The sequence below is a fragment of the Sminthopsis crassicaudata genome, chromosome 3 (genome assembly GCF_048593235.1).
Source record: "Sminthopsis crassicaudata isolate SCR6 chromosome 3, ASM4859323v1, whole genome shotgun sequence".
NCBI classification, from domain to species: Eukaryota; Metazoa; Chordata; class Mammalia; order Dasyuromorphia; family Dasyuridae; genus Sminthopsis; species Sminthopsis crassicaudata.
In genome coordinates, this window is record NC_133619.1 from 417687434 (window position 1) to 417701582 (window position 14149).

Consider the following 14149-nt stretch of genomic DNA (forward strand, 5'->3'; position numbering starts at 1 on the left):
CCTTAGAATTCATTCCCTCCTCATCTCTACTTATTGGAATCTCCAGTTTCCTTCAAGATTTCAATCACCACCATCTTCTTGAAGATATTCTGGTCCCCCAAAGTTGTAAATCTACACATATTCATTTGTGTACATGGTTTTTCCTCCATTAGGTTACCTTATGGGTAGGGACTGTTTCACTTTTGTCATTTTATTGCCTGTGAATAGAAAAGTGCCTGGTATTGAAAATGCTTAATAAATGTTTGTAGATTGAGCTTTCCCTAAATCCATTTTTCCACTGAGAGAATATTGATTTTTAAAAGATGGGTTGAATTTTGACAAAATGATAGGGTGTAGAGGGCTGAAACTCTGAAAAGGTGTACTTGAATCTAGGTCAGAGGGTGCTTATAGTTAAATACCTACTCAGTGTGAGATAATGGTTCTCTATGGTGATGTAATGGTTGCATGTGCTCAGTGTGTTGTAATGATGTAATCATATTGCGGTATTTAGAGACTACTGAGATATCCCCTGGAGAGGTGCAATCTGTCCCTGTCCTATAGATCCTTTGCCTCCAGGCACAGTAGGCTTGACTATTTCACTTTCTGAGAGTGCTTACAAAACAGTGTCTATCCATAGACTAATGTGGGAAACTGGGGAATGTGTAGATAATATCCCAGTACAGGTAGACAATGTGTGAGTTATCACCCAGAAGAAGTAGTAGCCTCAGGTTTACTGATAGAGATTCCTAATAGGCAATCTGGTAATATTTTCCCAGATTTTTCCCAGCAACAGAATCCAGGAATGTTTTGGACTGCAGCAGTTATAGCTGACTGATCTATGCTCACTATCTATATAAATGGCATACCATTAGAAGGATTGGTAGACACAGGTGCAGATCATACAGTCATTAGAGATGCCAACTGGCCCAGTCACTGGCCAAAGATTAAGGCAGACACCTACGTGTCTGGTGTAGGAGGATCAATAGCAGCTGAAGTTAGTGCTACCCCTTTGAGGTGGATATTTGAAAATGAAATGAGTTTTTACCCTTTTGTAGTTGAAAAGATCCCTATCAATCTGTGGGGAAGAGACATTTGACAACAATAGGATTACAAATGAGTACTTTGGTTTTTTAGGCAGGGCTGCTGTTGAAAGCCTGCCAACACTTTCACCTGTTCCTATACAATAAAAAACTGATACACCAGTGTGGATAGAACAGTGGCCCTTAGCAAGTGATAAAATTCAGGTCTTATTAAATATAGTACAGGAATAACTTGACCAAGGACATTTACAACCTTCTCTAAGTCCTTGAAATTCCCCAGTATTTGTTGTAAAAAAGAAATCTGGAAAATGGAGGATGTTAACTGATCTAAGAAGAGTAAATGAACAGATGGAAACTATGGGAACTCTTCAGCTTGGACTTCCATCTCCTACTCAATTGCCTAGAGAATGACCTCTTTAGGTTATAGTCATTAAGGATTGTTTCTATTCTATCCCTCTAGATAACAAGGATATGAATAGATTGGCCTTTTCAGTGCCCAGCATTAACTTAGCTGAGCCTTATAAAAGAAATGAATGAACAGCTTTGCCACAGGGAAGGAAAACAGCCCTACTATGTGTCAAATGTATGTTGTAGCTGCTTTTACTCCAGTAAGAAAAGCATTTCCAAAAGTAATGTTATTACATTATATGGATGATATCTTGGGGTGTGTACCTGAGGAGCAAACATTAGAAGCATGTTTACAAAAGACCATAGAAACACTGAGGAACTACAAATTTCATATAGCTCCAAGAAAAATTCAAAGTCATGCTCCTTTTCAATATTTAGGATATGAAGTATCCTAAGGTGCTTACAGTATAAGAGTTTTAAGAACAGATAAGTTGAACATCTTAAATGACTTTCAGAAATTGATAGGAGATATTCAATGTATACGTCCAGTGTTAGGCTTGACTACCTAATCATTGCAACCATTGTATGACATTGTAAGGGGAGAGAGTGCTTTAAACTCACCATGCCAGCTTACAAAAGAAGCTCAAGAGGCTTTGAGAGAAGTTGAACTGGCTTTATCCAATGTGGTTAAAAGAGTTATTCAAAAAGCTTTGGAAATATCATTTTTTGCTAAAAAAGAGGTACCCACAGCAGTCCTTCATCAAGGAGACGGTGTAAGAGAGTGGATGAACCTCCCAGCACAAACAGAACAAAGCCTTACTCTTTACCCAGTGCTTATGGCTAGAATTTTATTAAAGGCCATTAAGGGAGCAGTCTTATCTGGGATAAGACCTGACAAGATATACACCTTTTATACCAATGCACAAATTAATGCATGCTGTGAAACAGCTTGCCTTCCTTTTCATGCTCCTACACTCCCTCCAGGGAAGAACCCTTGTGGTTTGAGACCTAATGAAATTTGGCAAATGGATGTGTGACCCATTATAAATCTTTTGGTCGTCTGTCTTTTATCCATGTTGTAGTAGACACCTTTTCAGGATTCACTTTTGCAATACCAGCAGCAAAAGAGACAGCCTGAGTGGTCACTGAATTCCTTATACAAGCTTTTACAATTATAGGTGTGCCACAAGCAATAAAAACAGACAATGGATCTGTATATACTTCTAAACATTTTACACACTTTTGTGCACAGTATAAGATTTTACACACCACTGGCATACCTTTTAATCCTCAAGGACAGGCAATAGTAAAAAAGAGAAACAGAGACATCAAGATACTCCTCCAAAAACAAAAGAAAGGGGGAGCCACAGGTAACTTTACAAAACTTCTAAATTTAGCTCTCTTTATTATTAATTTTTAAATTTTCGATAAAGATGCACTAGCTCCGACAGACAGGTTTTATTACCCACTGGAAGGACAGTGTCCAGTGCGAGCAGTTCCACTATTTTTTGATAATCGCCCAGTGATGTGGAGAGACCCAGAAAGTAGTGAATGGAAGGGATCAGATATGTTAACTGCTTGGGGGAGAGGATTTGTTTGTATCTCTACAGATGGAGAAGAAATCAGATGGGTGCTGACGAGCCATATTCGCCTTGTCCACTGGAGAAAGATGGAGTAGACCCTTGAAACAAAGGAGAAAACCGAAGAAACATCGGATGGTTCCATCACTGACTGTGCCCACCACTGAAAGAGCCTGGAAGTTATGGCAACTGACTCATGGACATTAAAAATTGTTGATAAGACTGATGCAGGACTCCAATACCAGCAGGAATCACTGGATTCCCTGACACATGAAGTGACGGAAAATAGATTGGTTTTGGACTATCTCTTGGCTGCTGAAGGAGGTGTATGTGTGATTGTTATTTTCATACCCTCCTTCTAAGACTTATGGACATGTATAATTCCTCATGTTTATTCATGTTGTTTGTTACATCACTATTAGCCTGTGTTATATTACTATGTGCTTAGTGTAATGCCTCCCATACTGATGAATAGCTGTTTCAAGTAAGACCCTTAAGCTTAGAGGAAACCTGCTAACATCTGGTTTGACTCCCTATTTCCCTTTGGTGTTTTCATCTCCTTAGAAGTCAGGATGGGCGTGACCACTTGTGTTCTAAAACAAAAGAAAGCATGAGATGTGGAAGGCTGGAACTCTGAAAAGGTGTACTTAAATCTAGGTCAGCATGGTGCTTATAGCTAAACACCTACTCAGTGTGAGATAATGGTTCTCTATGGTGATGTAAATGTTGCATATGCTCAGAGTATTGTAGTGATGTAATTGTACTAAGGTATGTAAGGGATTCTCAGACATAGAAGACTCAGCCACAGACACAAGAGAAGACGCCAGACTCCATATTTCAGACTCCAGACTTCGTTTTTGACCAGCTTCAAGGTGAACTCCTACCTCCTTCACTTCTCCACTAAGACCAAGGACTTGGGCTGATCCCGAGGTCCTCCAGAGAGCTAGTCTGGACATTACAGTAGGGTAGAAATCCAATTCTTCAATACCTCCTTTGCCACAAAATAATAATATTCAAACATGAATGAATGAATGAGTGCATATAAATGATCTAGTAAGAAGGAGGATAAGAAAAAAAGGGGAGCAACTATAATCTCAAAAGAAAATAGCCTGTCAGAAATATAAAAGGAAAAGACAAGGAAATAAACAAGCAGCAGAAAAAAAATAACCTTCTAACACAACAAATATTATGGAGTAAGAGGTTCTGAAGAAAAATCATAAGAGAAAAATGAAATAATTTTCAAAATAGCTAAAGAAAGGAAGCAGGACTTAGCATGTTCAATCAAATTAAATAATGAACACTGAAAAATTCTGGAGCGTCTAATATCAGTAAGATTAAGGAAAATAAAGTTCTGTTTTCTGAAATAAGAGAGATATCAGCAAAAATGGAATAAGATAAAATAATAAAGTTTCCAATATGAACATTGGAATATATCAACAAAGAAATGTAATAAATAGGAACAAAATTCTCAGACTAAAAGTATGCCAAGTCTGTTTCCTTTCTTTGGATATTTTGAAAATTATTTCATTTTTCTCTTCATGATGTAAGTTGGTGGTGATTCAACTAGATAAAAGATTGAAAATTTTATAAGCAATGATGATGTGATGTGGAGGCAGAAATCAAAGCCATTTCTAAGATTTAATTGTTATACTAAATATAAATAAAAATATAATTACTATCTTAAGGAAACTGCTTGAGATAATTTCCCACAACTTTTGACATATTAATAAATATGTGCAGAGAGAGGGAAAAATCAGTTTCAGTTCATTTAACACACTGTCATCATGCTACAAATTTTCACTGATAACAAAAAGAGTTTCCAAATAGCTAAAAAGCAAAGCAATCACCTATCAAGATACCATGTTCAGATTTTAAGGATAATTCACCCTTCACAAGAAAACAGAAAAAGCTACAAGTTGATTTAAAGAAAGTCAAGAGAAATTGTGCTTCACCCTAAAATCATCTATCTAGCTAACTTTGTAATAAGATATGCAAGTTAGCTAGGTGGCCCATGCTGGACTCGGAAGCAGGAAGATTAATCTTTCTAATTTCTAAGTTCACATCCTGCTTCAGACACTCACTGTATGACCCTGACCAAGTCATTTAACCCTGTTTCAGTTTTCTCATCTGTAAAATCATCTGGAGAAGGAAATGATAAATGATTCCAGTATCTTTGCCAAGAAAACCTCAAATGGGGTCACAAAGAGCCTGACATAACTGAATGGATTGAACAACAATACAATGAATAAATGTACATTTTGAATTCCTTACACCTTATCTAAGAATTTTTACAAGTCAAAGAAAACCTAACCAAGGCCTTGAATATATAAATCAGTCCAAGAATAAACCTCCAGTCAATTCTCATAGAGAATGTTATACTGAGGGAAATAAAAAAATGAAAACAAAAAAGACATCAGATAAAACTTTGAATCATTAAATCAAAAGAAACTAAATCTATGTAAAAGCTATAAATGGCAAATAAAATAATGACAAAAATGCAACAAAACCTAAAAATGTCCCAAGGAAGAAGGAAAAGCATTGAGAGGATAATATGAATTTTAATCAGAATCAACAAAAATCCAGAGAAATTGTTATAATCTGAAGCTGTGTCAAGTGATGGAAGGAATTAGTATATCCATGATTATAATTTATTCTATACATTGTTGTGGATGTATAATATAGTATTTTATAATATTCTTAATTGCATTTAATTCTTGATTTATTAAATAAAATTTAATGCTTGATTTATTAAATAAAAGTGAGGTAAATATATTAGGTACATAAACTGAAAGGATCTGAATTATGTTCAATGTTTGTCACATAGTAGTACACTGAGCTACTCCTATGCTTAATATTCAAATATATATCAAAGGAGAACATCAAGGCAACAGTAAGTTTAATTCATTTGATAAAATGCCCAAATAGAAGGTCATTTTTGACCAATAGATAAAGTTTACAAATGGAAGTAGAAATGGAAAAGAGACCAATAAAGTATCAAAAATATAAACATTTATGTACTTAGTTTTTAAAAGAAAAAGAAGGTTCAAGAAAAGGAAATAATTTAATTGGGAGGCCTGCAAATACTGAATAATCAAAGTGGAAAAGAGGAGATTGGGTGGCTTTAAAATAGTTGTCCTATTTAGGAAAGGCAAAGAAGAGGTATTATAATTTAAAAGGAAAAAGGAGTTTGGGAATATGGCTGTCATTTTTGTAAGAAGTGAGACATTAATTATATCTATATGGTAGTAAAAGTAAATGTCTAATATTGGACTAATTTAAGGAACATAATATAGATTTTAAAAGAGAAAATTACAACAGCAAAATAGAGGGGGAAAATAACAATTATAATTTTAAATGTCAGTGGATTGAATTCACCTATATAATATATAGTATGAAAAAAAAGACAAGTTACAACATCATGCTCCCTAATAGAAAAATATTTGAGGCAAGAAGACACAACCTTAAAATTATAATTTGGAAGGTTTATTATTTATTTGTTATTATTGTTATATATTAGTTTACTCCAACATATCAACAATAGGAATCATGATTCTATTAAAAAAATAACTGTAAAGTAGAAAGTGTTAAATATGGTTTATCAAAGTAACTATATCATGATGAAAGGAAAAAAAATCGATAGCAGGAGAATATCATTATTAGGTAATATATGCATGAAATGATATTACAACTACATTTTAAAGGAAAATTAAACTGAATTACAAAAAAACTGAGAGAAAAAAAATAGCAGAAGATATTACCATCCCATTTTCAATATAGGATAAATCAAAGAGATAAATAAATAAGTTACAAAATTGAATAAAATGATGAAACATATTTTGAGATGACATTAATAAAATTGAATAGATTTATTAGATATTTTTAAATTTAAATATGCATAGTTCATTTACAAAAAACTAATACTACCGGCCATTAATAACATAATCAAATGCATAAAAGCAATTGTTTTAAATGCTACTATTACAGATCAATATTTAATTAGAAGAACAATCAGTAAGGAAAATATAATCAAGACACCTGACTAAAGAAAAGTCCAAAATAATTCTTATGAATAATTTAATCAAAGATCAAATTATAGAAATAACAAGAAATTATATCAAAAATGACAACAATAATGCAACATAGAAAAACTTATAGATTGGAATGTTGCTAAAGCAGTTCTCAAATCTAAATTTATTTCACTGAATATATTTAGGTACTATGGCACTGGGCTTGGAATAAGGAAGACCTGAGTTTGAATCCAGCCTCATACAAGTATTAGCTTTGTAACCCTGGATAAATCACTTAACCTCCCTCTGCTCTTTTTCTCAATTATAAAATAGGGATAATAGCAGCTAACTTCCAGGTTGTGAGGATCAAACAAATTATTTTAAAGTATACAGTGCAGTATCTAGAACATGATAGGCAAATGCTACTTATTATTTTGTATTATTATCATCATATATTAAAAAGAAAAAGAAAACAACTTATGTAATCACAATTATGGTTCTATGATGTATATGATTTTAAGAAATTAGAAAGTCAACACATATATCCAAAATAAACATAATAATAAAATTCACAATAATAAAATGAGAAATTAGTAGAATTAAAAGTGAATAACTGAATTAATAAATAACTTATGTAAAACACTTTGCAAACATTGAAGTGTTTTGTAAATGTTAGCTATTATTAAATTCAGGGCATAATTTTTCAAAAGATAGATAAACTGAATTAATAATTGCTAAATTTGCAAAACAAACTGTGGAAAATCATAATGCCAAAATAAAAAATTAGAAGAGGAAAGCCACAATAAATACCAAGGAAATAAAATCATAGAATATAACAATTTTCATTTTACAATAGAATTAAGATTATACACTGATAAAAAATGATCTAAAGAAACGAATTTTAGAAAAAGAAATTGAAAATACCATTAATAAGGTATTTATTTATTTTTAATTTGGCATTAATAAGCTGCTGAATTTTAAAAAACATCAGGCCAGATGGATTCACAAGTCAATTCAAACTAACATTTAGAGAACAAATAATGCCAGTTATATAAATTCATGCATTTAAAAAAAATCCTTATGATCAAGTGGTATTTATATTTTAATATAAAGTAGAGAGGAAGGAAAGATGGAAAAAATTTAAAAGCATTAGTAAATTGAAGTATATTTGCATCTGATCTATGTGTATGCTATATTGCAATTTTATTTAGAAAATCTTGAAAAATGAACAAAAACATTAATTGAAATAATAGACAAGAAAAAAATTTAGGATATGATAAACTCACAAAAGTTGCCAGCATTTTTACATTTCACTAATAAAAAAGAAGGAAAAACTGTTATTTAAAATAATGACAATGTGTATTAAATATTTGAGAATTAATCTATCAGGATGTATACAGAAAATTATTATTATTATTAACTAGCACCTATATAATACCTAGTATGTGCCAGGAATTGTGTTAAGCACTTTACAAATATTAGATTTTCACTTAAAAAATCTAGATGAAGAAAAGATCATTTTATCTTTCACAATTGTGAAGAGGAGATAGTCTTAACAATATGACTCAAGAAATTATGGCATTAAATAGATTCATTTAATTATATAAAAAGATAAAGCTTTTAAAAAAAACCAATGCAAGTGGAATAGGAGGGAAAAAATTTGGAAAAAAAATTACATCATACATTTCCAATATATCTCACATCCAAAATCAATATAAACTGACACAAGTTTATCAGATTAAGAGCCATTCTTCTTCAAGTGATATGTCAAAAATATAAGAAGCAGCTCTCAAAATAAAAAACAGGCAAAAATTACACACAGAAAAGTTCAAAATCTATAAAGGTCAAAGAAATGTAAATTAAGACAGTTATCAGCTTCCACTTAATCCCCATCAAATTGGCTATGTCAAGCTATTAATACATCAATGGTAGAACTGTGACTTTCTCCATTTTTTTAGAAAGCAGTATAGAATTATATAGTGTTACAAAAATTTAAACGTCCCTCTGACCCATTTGATCCCCCCACTGACATAGGAGAAAAGTTTTATCCATATTAAAAATAATTTTAGAAGCACTATTTAAAATAGAAAAAAAAAACTAAAACTAAAAAACATGGGAACAAACTATATAGCAGTTAAGTAGGGAAAGTTATGGCACATATATATATATATATATATATATATATATATATATATATGTACATATATATATATATATATATAAAGATAATCTTGAACCATAAAAATAAGGAACATGAAAAATTCAAAGAAATATGGGAAAGGGGCAGCTAGTTGGCCCAGTGGATAGAGCACTGGCCTTGAAGTCAGGAGGACCTGAATTCAAATTTGATCTCAGATACTTAACACTTACTGGCTGTGTGACCCTGGGCAAGTCACTTAACCCAAATTGCCTCAGCAAAAATAATAATAATAAATATGTAGAATACTATAAACTAAAATAAATGAATTAATGAATGTATACAATATTTTAAAATGTATTATTCATCCACTTGACTTTTCCTGTGTGGATTACTAAACTGCTCTCTCTTGAGTTTCCACATAACTTGCTAAAGTTCCCTCTATATGTGGTATGAGTCATTATTATGTCCTCTGAAAACAGGGGCATCCATTACATAGTATTTAAAGGACTGTTATCTAGAAAAAGGATTAGACTTATTCTATGTAGTTCCAAAGATAGAACTGAGGGAAAATGCTGGGGCACATTAAGATTTTGGTTAAAAAACAACAACAACAACAACAACAAAACTTTCTAATTAAACTGTCTAAATATGGAATAACCTGTATCATTGTGTTCAAGAAGAAGTGGAAGGATCAGCTTTAGAAACATTACATAAGAAATTTCTTCCTTTTTTGGGAGCCAGGACTAGCTCTAAGGTCTTTTCTACGTCTGAAATTCTATGATAATATAATCTTTATTTTTATAATATATTTTTATTTTTTCAAACACATGCAAAGATAGTTTTCAACATTCACCTTTGCAAAACCTTGTGTTCTAAATTTTTCTCCCTCCCTTTCCTCACCCTCTTCCTTAATCAACAAGTAATCTAATATAGGTTAAACATGTGTGATTCTTCTAAGCATATTTCCATGATGATGTAGTCTTTAACATAAAAAAATTTAATTTATAATTCAAAATATAACTTAATCAAGTGGAAAAGTTCAGGAAGTCAATTTACCATAATATTATACTATATTGATTAATGGTTAGCCTAGAGAACTTCTCTAAATTGTCTCCCCACTTAAGATTCCACGATTCTTGGACAAAACTGCCTTAATGACTTACTCAGCTATTGTTTCAGCTTCTAGCAAACTAGGATCCTTTCTACAGAGAACAACGATGATGCAAATATTGTCATAGAAAGCAGCCACATGTATAGGCAGCCATCCTCTTCTTTCACATAGGGTATAATCTGCTTTGTGACCCAGGAGACAGATAGTTGCTTCTAATGAGCCAGCTTGAGCTGCAAGGTGCAGGGGTGTTGGACCTAAAATAAGTGAACAATAGGGTTAGAGGAACAGCTGATATTTATAATAATGTATTTCTCCATAATAATATATTGATAACACATAATTACACAATGCTTCAATGCTTATAAAATGTTTCTAAATATACATTAATGCATTTGATGCTTCCAATAGCCTTATGAGAAAAATTCGTAGCTACTGCTATCCCTATTTTATAAAAAAGAAAACTGAGAGCAGTTAAATGACTTGTCCATTAGTAAATAAGTATTAAGAGGCAGAATATGAATTTTTTTCTTAATTCCAGGTCATTCATTCCACTAAATCATTCTGGAACCTAAGATTTCAAAAAAAAGTTATGTTTTGTTTTGCACACCAAAGTACCCTTAAGTTCATGTCATGATGCAACATACTTTCAACAAGTGGGATTTATTTAAATCTTATAAGTATTAATTAGTAAATAAAAAGCAGTGTGATTTGAGATCTGTTCAACTACATAGGTAGTTCAAAAGGCAATATTAAAAATTTCCTGGAAAATAAATCACTGAATAATTTTATGTAACAGAATTGTATTAGGGTCTAGTTTGTATTTTTATTTAAAAATATTATGGATCATTTTATACCCCAAACAGAATGCTGTGTATATGTATGTATTAATCATTGCATCTTCTATCCCCCCTGTCTCCAACAATATGAAAATAATTTCTTGTATTGGATTTAGAAATTCTATATGTGTTATTTATTTTATTTTGGAAGATAAGAATGAAAGATGAATAATGACAAAGTAGAAGAAATTATGTTGAAAATAAAAAGAATTTGATGGTTTTGTATCTTATTTAAATATCTAATTTGATGGTTTTGTATCTTATTCAAATATCTAATTTTGTTCAAGTATGATGTTCTGAAACAATGTAGTTTTTTTTAATGACTCAAAACAAAACTCATTTCTCAGTTAGTGAGAAATGTTTAATCAATAAATTTTACCTTGTGTATATAAAACCACTGCTAACTGGAGAAGAAGAGAAAAGGAAAGCTATTTCATTTGTCTATTTAGGTAGCAGGAGAACAAATTAATTGGGCATTTATGAGAATTTTTTTTCTTTACTAGTTTCACTTTTTTAATGTTCCTTATGGCAAGAGGGAGAAGTAAAAGAAAACAAGGAAAAAAGATATATGAAAAACTATTTTTCCTACTTGGCAGTTTCTTCTACTAATAGAGAAAAAGAGAGGGAGAAACTGGAACAGGAGTCATTAAGAGTACAAACAAATGAATAGGGAAGTAATAGAAAAGTCTTTCACATTTTGTAAGCCTAAAGGTTGGTGATAAATGAGTATCGCTCAAAATTAGGTTATACAGGATGAATCATGTACTAATTTAGTGCTGTACTCACCAAACCTGGGCTTCATCTTGAAGACTTCTCAAAAATAATTATTTTGTTTCTCCCAAGGTCCTCCTTATGAAAGTCAGAATTCCCTCCCAGGCTTACCTAGTTCCCATGACTCATAGTACCAGCAAAGGGCAAAGTCCATTTGCTTCCTTTCCTCCTTTTCTTTACACCTTTGTCCTTGGGTTCCAGCAAATCCTGTGATTTACTTGCTAAAGCAAGCTCTTTTTCTCCTTTAGTATTCTGTCCCTCAGCTGCTGCCATTTCTTTATGGCGCATCATTGCACTGGTCTCACTGAGACTTTGAAACTCCATTATCATGCTATACAACTGCTGCCTTTGTTACCTCTCTAGCTGCTGTCCCATTTATTACTTTCTAATTCAAGAAGTGTTATAACACTTATCATATGAAAACCAGTCCCCAAATAAGTCTAAAATAGGTTAATACATCTCTGGCTCTTTCGTTTGTTGAGTCCCCAGCCCTTCCTAGATGGTACATAGAAGGGTTCCTTCAATGGCTGGAAATACCTCTTACTCGAACCATCTCAATAGTTTTTATGGCCTTTGTTCTCTCGTTTCTACATGAGTTAGAATGACTGACTTCTCAGCTCTTCTCTAGTCTGTAGTACAGGCAGAAAACCCCCTTAACACAAAATTAGAATTTCCTGCTGAGACTTTATAGCTGATGAAAACTACTGGTTTCCTTCCTATTTGAGTTCCTAATTCTCAACCTCAGCACTAGGTGTGGCTAGAACCAAACTGTACAAATTAACTGAAGATCTCAGCACCATCAGTGCTGCTGGAACACCAAAGGCTTATGCATCCAATAGTCATAAAAATGAATATTCTACTCAAGCATTCTAATATGACTGGTTAGAATAAGCATGAAGGATCTCTTCTCCTTTAGTTTTCAAGACACTGAACTTTTTGTATTCTCCTCCTGTTCATTTGGATCTTTTTTTCTGTCTCTTTTACTGAATTCTTATGATAGAATTAGCTTTGGAGTCTTGAGGATGTAAATTTGAATTCTGGCTCAGTCTCTTACCTCTTGTTTGACTTTGAGGGTCTGACTTTGTTTTCCTATCTGCAAAATGAAGGAGTTGAGTGAGTCCAACCCTCATCTATTCTTGAACTACATTCTATTCTTATCCTCCTCTTTTCTCTATGTCCATTTTCTTCCCTGTGTATATACTGATACTGATCCCGTCTTCTGTGTTCAATTATCACTTTTTTTAGCTCTTTATTTTATTTTATTTTTTTCTGAGGCTGGGGTTAAGTGACTTGCCCAGGGTCACACAGCTAGGAAGTGTTAAGTGTCTGAGACCTGATTTGAACTCCGGTCCTCCTGAATTCAGGGCTGGTGCTCTATCCATTGCACCACCTAGCTGCCCCCATTAGCTCTTTATTTTTAACATATGTACATGTATAATTTTCAACACACCCTTGAAAAACCTTATGTTCCAATTTTTTCTCCCTCCCTTCCCTTAGACAGCAAATAATCCAATAGATGTTAAACATGTACAATTCTTCTACACAAAAAAAAAAAAAATCAGAAAGAAAACAAAAAGCAAGCAAACACAACAAAAATGGTGAAAATACTATGTTGTGATCCACATTCAGTCTTCTTTCTGGATACAGATGGTTTTCTTCATCACAAATCTATTAGAATTGGCCTGAAGCACCTCATTGTTGAAAAGAGCCAAGTCCATCACAGTTGATCATCACATAATCTTCTTGTTGCCATGTGCAATATTCCCTTGGTTCTACTCTGTTTAGTGTCAATTCATTTAAGTCTCTCCAGGCCTCTCTGAAATCATTCTGCTAATTGTTTCTTATAGAATAGTATTCTATTGCATTCATATAACATAACTTAGTCATTCACCAACTATTGGACACACATTCAGTTTCTAGTTCCTTGCCGTCACAAAAAGGGCAGCTACAAACATTTTTGCACATGTGGGTCCTTTCCCCTTTTCTATGATTTCTGTGGGATATAGATCCAGTATAAACCTTGCTGGATCAAAGAATATGCACAGTTTAATAGCATTTTGGGCACAGTTCCAAGTGCTCTCCAGAATTGTTCGATCCATTCATAACTTCATCAATAATGTATGAGTGTCCCACTTTTCCCACATCCTCTCCAACATTTATTATTATCTTTTCCTGGCATCTTAGCCAATCTGAGAGGTGTGTTATTACTGTTTTTTTAAAAAAGAATATTCTTTATATTTCCAAGCCTCATCTGAGCTTTGGTTCTATATTTACAATAGTCTATATACATTTTCAGTTGGATTTCGGTTGGATTACCTGCTGTCATCTCTAACTCAA

General features: G+C 32.8%; 1 protein-coding gene across 6 annotated transcripts in view; it reads right to left on the minus strand.

Moving 5' to 3' along the window:
• ANKAR (ankyrin and armadillo repeat containing) overlaps positions 1–14149 on the minus strand; it is a 111998-nt gene that overhangs the window by 57107 nt on the left and 40742 nt on the right. For all 6 annotated transcript variants that reach the window (XM_074302880.1, XM_074302876.1, XM_074302877.1 and 3 more), the window contains one exon: positions 10258–10459. In XM_074302880.1, the coding sequence (XP_074158981.1) occupies positions 10258–10459 (202 nt within the window). The remainder of the gene's footprint in view (positions 1–10257; positions 10460–14149) is intronic.